The sequence below is a fragment of the Diachasma alloeum genome, unplaced genomic scaffold, assembly GCF_001412515.2.
Source record: "Diachasma alloeum isolate Michigan unplaced genomic scaffold, Dall2.0 Dall_scaffold_01187, whole genome shotgun sequence".
Taxonomy (NCBI): Eukaryota; Metazoa; Arthropoda; class Insecta; order Hymenoptera; family Braconidae; genus Diachasma; species Diachasma alloeum.
In genome coordinates, this window is record NW_021681297.1 from 222,114 (window position 1) to 227,484 (window position 5,371).

A 5,371-nucleotide genomic window follows, 5' to 3' on the forward strand; every position below is an offset into this window, starting at 1 on the left:
CAGATCTGTTAGAATAAGTTGTACTGGGACATGCAGAAGTACCAGTAGCAGATCCCCTAGTATTAGCTGTATCAGGAGATGAGGAACTACCAGCAGCAGATCTGTTAGAATAAGTTGTACTGGGACATGCAGAAGTACCAGTAGCAGATCCCCTAGTATTAGCTGTATCAGGAGATGAGGAACTACCAGCAGCAGATCTGTTAGAATAAGTTGTACTGGGACATGCAGAAGTACCAGTAGCAGATCCCCTAGTATTAGCTGTATCAGGAGATGAGGAACTACCAGCAGCAGATCTGTTAGAATAAGTTGTACTGGGACATGCAGAAGTACCAGTAGCAGATCCCCTAGTATTAGCTGTATCAGGAGATGAGGAACTACCAGCAGCAGATCTGTTAGAATAAGTTGTACTGGGACATGCAGAAGTACCAGTAGCAGATCCCCTAGTATTAGTTGTACCAGAACGTGAGGAGTTACCAGTAGCAGATCTGTTAGTATGAGTTGTATTGAGACGTGGAGAACTACTAGTAGTAGAACGATTATGATTCGCTTAATCATTACGTGAACGATGAGAAGTTTGATTCGATTGGCACTTCAAAGGATTTCGTTGATAAAATTGCTGAGAAGTGTAATATGGATGATTACCTGAAAATTCGGAAAATAGAAAATATTAAGTGAAAAAATAACACAATAATTTCCATTAATAATAAAGTTCACATATTGACAATTCAAAAAGTAATAAAGAACAAAAATGATTTTAAATCATCCACGAGAAACGAAACATTTTTATCTTTAATCAAAACCATTCATTTGACGTTTTATTTAAAAAAATATTAAAGAAAAACTAAAAAATGGAAAATAGTGGAATGAATTCACAAGAAATACATGAAAAAAAAAATTTCTCCTCGCTAATTCATTGAATAAAATCAATCATGCTAACAATTTTTCGAAACCTTCAACATGTCTCGTCATGAAAGGAAATTCACTCCAAAGGAAATTCAAAAATTTTCCGACAATCTCCCTTAATACGCAATGTTAGAAAATTAATTTTATTTCAATAATAAATGATGAATCTAGAAGAGAAAATCACAAGACATTACCATATTGTTTCCATCGAGCATGATAAGATCGATATTTATTATAGGATGATTGTGCAGGATATCTTGAATCGTAATAATTGAATCGCTTCTGATGATATGGATAAGATCCAGGGAACCAAGAATTATTCCGTGCATCAACCGAACGATTGCAATGAATCGATGAAGATGAGTGAGAATTCATCTATAAAAATATTAATAATTGGAATAAATTTCAAAACTGAAAATTTGAGAATACATAATAATTAAGGCTGATTGAATGAAGCTATACCGATGATTTTAGCTGAAGGATTAAATTTTTTTATATACAAACCTTATTGCTTAACTTCAAGTTAACGAAAATATATTCCTTAGTGCTCAGTAGAATTGACCCTTGAAAGATTGATATTTAAAAAAATAAATATGATATTTATAATCGTCAATCAACTAATAAATATGCTCAATATATTTCAACTGCTCATGTAAAATTGACATTTGTTCTTCTCTTGTTTCAATTACAAGTAACGCTTGTTTTTTACTCCAGAATTAAAGTTTTATAATCATTCGAATTGAAATTTCGGATTTCTTTACTTCACATCAAATTTTTTTCCATAAATTTTTTAAAAAAATACTTCTACTTAAATGTGTGGATGGAATAAAATTCATATTAAATTTTCCATTGATAAATAAATTAAATTTAACCTTTTCATTTGTAAATTTAGGTATTATTGAGCATCCATCAGCATTCATTGAAAGTCAAGTCTCAAAGCACTGGAGGAGAAAGAAATAAAATTTAAAAACCCGAGAGGGTATACATCAAAACCGAAAAAAAAACTAAAATGAATATGGAAGAGATAGAAAATCAATATTCTAACAAACATAAACCAAACTTCAAAAAATGAAAATAAGATAAACAGGCCAATTGCTAAACATGGACTATTACCTGGACGATTTCACCTTTTATTAAATATTAAATCTAATCGTTGACTATTCATTGAACCTTCTTCCATTAAAAAGTTCTGCTGAAATAACTCCGTTGTTAAAGATGAAAATGTTGAGATTATGAAACTAAAATCATTGCAGATCATAATATTTGAAAAATACTAGCCATTTTTATTGTTGATTTGAAAAATGATGATGATTCTAAAAATAATCCAATTGGATGACTGAAAGAAAAAAAAATCAAAATTTCAAAAAATTGATTAAAAAATTAATCTTGACGTGATTTCTTCGTGTTATCAATAGGAGATTGAACACATTTGGATAAATATGCTATATCCTTGACAATACCACCATCAACCAGAGTAATATCAGATAAAGAGCGAATGATAAACTGAGGAGGAAATCCAGCTGGAAAGAATGGTAAATTTAAAATTTACAAATTTTAGCAAATGAAAAAAAAAATAATACAAAAAATACACACCAGTATTTCGAATGAATCCTTGAATTTCAACGTTTTGTCCAATCTCAAAAGAATGATTAGAATTTTGCGACTGAGTGATTTTTATTTCTAGACAAAAATCATCCACTCCAATGACTCCGAAATAGGATGATGGGAGACCTTCCGCTCTTTGAACGACAGCAAAATTAGTCTTAATGAATCCTTGCACACCTGAAGAAGAAAAAATTTAGTATTTACAAATTAACAAAAAAGAGACTGATAAAAAATTTGAAAGAATTTGAATAAAAACCAACAATTTTCCATGACAACTTGATAAAAATGGTAGGGGAGGTTGGGGCAAAGTGGAACGTTTGTCATCGACTTTAATTCTTAATATCTTTGTTTATAAGCAGAGATATTGGGATATTAAGTCGATACGTTCCACTTTCTCCCACTCTCCCCTATTATATTTAAAAAATATATTAAATTTATAAATATATTAATTTTTATTTATATTTAAAAAATATATTAAATTAAATTTTTTAATGCATGTGAAACTCATAAGTGGAAATCTTACGTATGCATTTACGATGGCCACAAACATCTTGCAAATCAATCAGTTGTAAATTTCGGTTCAAAATGTTGAGTTCATGAACATTTGGTCCAAATTTATGCATGACATGTATTGTAGTATTAGATTGCACAGTCAATTGGAATAAGACTGTACCGTTGATGAATTTGACATTACCAGCCTTCATGAAAATTCCATTAAGGAATAACACCTTTTAAGTTGAAAGAAGACAAAAATTAATAAAATGTTTAAAAAGTGTGCTATTAAAGATTGCAGAAAAAAAGATTAAAAATCGTAAAAACTCAGTTATAAATAAGTTCATTAAATCAATAACAATCCACTTGATTTAATAGATCATTCAATTTGAGGGAATATCACTAATTCATCTTGAAGAAAAAAAAAAACTAAACAATTCAAGAAAATTATGATACTTCAAATATGCCCAAGGAAAAAACTCTCTAAAATGTATTTGATTTACAACATACTAGATCAAAGGAAACTATAAAAAATGACCTCAACAATTGGATAAATATTCGATGAAAAAGTTTATAGAATTAATTAGTATCTCATATAAATTAAATATTGGAAGAATAAACTGTAAAATATAACCTCTTCATAGAACCGAATAAAATGATGTGAAAAATTAAAATTATAATTACATTTCCCAAAACAATGTGAGGTTCAATCCGTAGGATTTGGTTATTCCACGCAATACACTCAACGCGTTCTCCATCGCCATTATTCAAAGTCCATTTACAAATTGTCTTGGCTACAGCTGTAGTAGTAGAAGTTGCAGGAAAAATTTGATCAACGACTCGAACGATAGATCTGTAATCAACAAAAATATGAGGTATGAATTGCCTATAGACTGAAAAAAAAATAAACTGAAAAAAATGCAAGAGAGTTAGATGAATACTTTCTACAATGAAAAAAATAATCAAGATGGAAATACTCACATCATCCGAGATTGTATATCACTATGATACATTTCCCCCTGGGTTCCCACTTTGTCGTAGTGAGGGGGCTCGGTCGCGGGCGGTGGAGGTCTTAAGGACTACCGCTGCCCGCGGTCGCTAAGAGGAGTCCACCCAATCCATGTGTGTAAGCGGCGTAAGCCATGGCCTCGGCCATACCGTGCCTAAGGATGCGTGGCAAGTAGTGTATCTAAGCCGGTTCTGGGCCAATTTGACCTTGGGAAATGAGTCATCAGGTCCAGAGCCGCATTCGAGAAGGTTGAGCGGGGGGAGGGAGGGGAGGGGGGTGAGGTAGAAGGTTCTAGAAGGTTTGGTAGTGGGGGTAGAACGGATTGGTAGTGGGGCAGAATGGGTGTAGAATGTTCTGGAAGGTTTGGAGGGGGTGGTGGAAGGTTCTGGAAGTTTTGGGTGGTTAGGGGATAGGGGGTGTGGGATAGGGGCTGAGGGGGTAGAGGTTAGGGGGATATTTTGCGTAGGATCAAAGATGAAATTAGGATATGTGAATTATTCTAGAGAAAAAAATTTCAAATATATGATTAATTGGTTTTTTATTGTTAAAATCAAATCATAAATTAGTACGCAAGATTTACACTTTTTCAAATGTTTTACAAAAGAAGCAATCTCTCTTCATAGGCACAAATTTGTAAAATGTTGTGTTTTTGCAGTCATCTTCATCTTTTCCGTTGTCAGATGTATTGTGATAATGTTTACGACATTTACGACAATCAGCGATGTCCTCATCTTGTCTTAATGTTTCGGGTAATTTGTCCCAAATATCCTCGATACTATGAGATGCGAAAATGAGTAAAAACTCCTTTGGAAAACATGAAATATCCTCTGCACTCATGTGTTGTAAGCTCATATTCTTACAGAACATTTTCAGAGATCGATCAAGAGAGGCCCTGCAATTCTTCAAGTACCACTTTTTCAATTGCTTAACATTTTCAAGAGCACACATGTATTTCATATCATGACGATTGTCATTGTGATTTGAACATTCTGAACGTGTTAAATCACTTAATTTAGGGCAGTTCAAATCCTCCAGATTAATGATAGTTTTAGAATTTTCCAGAATTCCTTCAAGCCACTGCTTCTTCTGAAGTCCCTTAACGTAGAGAGTACTAGCGTTGTTTGCGACTCGTTCAACCACTTGTTTAACATTCACATAAGGGGTATCACCAGCTTCCCAAGGTATTCCATGGAAGTTATCCATCAGCCAACGATTCACATTTTTGTATTTTGATGGTAATTTATCCCAGGAATAAGGGGGATTGAAAATTATGGATCCAAGTCCCTCAAGTCCATTTTCATTCGTTTGAGTATTTATGAATGCCAATTCTTTAACAATGAATTCATGAGACGGTGATTTGAA

The 5,371-nt window shown here is 32.9% G+C and overlaps 1 protein-coding gene across 1 annotated transcript; it reads right to left on the reverse strand.

Annotated features, from left to right (window-relative positions):
* Nucleotides 1–388: 388 nt before the first annotated feature.
* Nucleotides 389–3,745, reverse strand: LOC107046043. Its single transcript, XM_015268497.1, has 4 exons — nt 3,685–3,745; nt 3,032–3,236; nt 2,497–2,685; nt 389–642 (listed from the first exon to the last, which is right to left on the reverse strand). Exons 2-4 carry the CDS (start codon nt 3,210–3,212, stop codon nt 548–550), a joined length of 465 nt encoding a protein of 154 aa, XP_015123983.1. The 5' UTR covers nt 3,213–3,236; nt 3,685–3,745; the 3' UTR covers nt 389–547.
* Between the last annotated feature and the right edge of the window lie 1,626 nt (nt 3,746–5,371).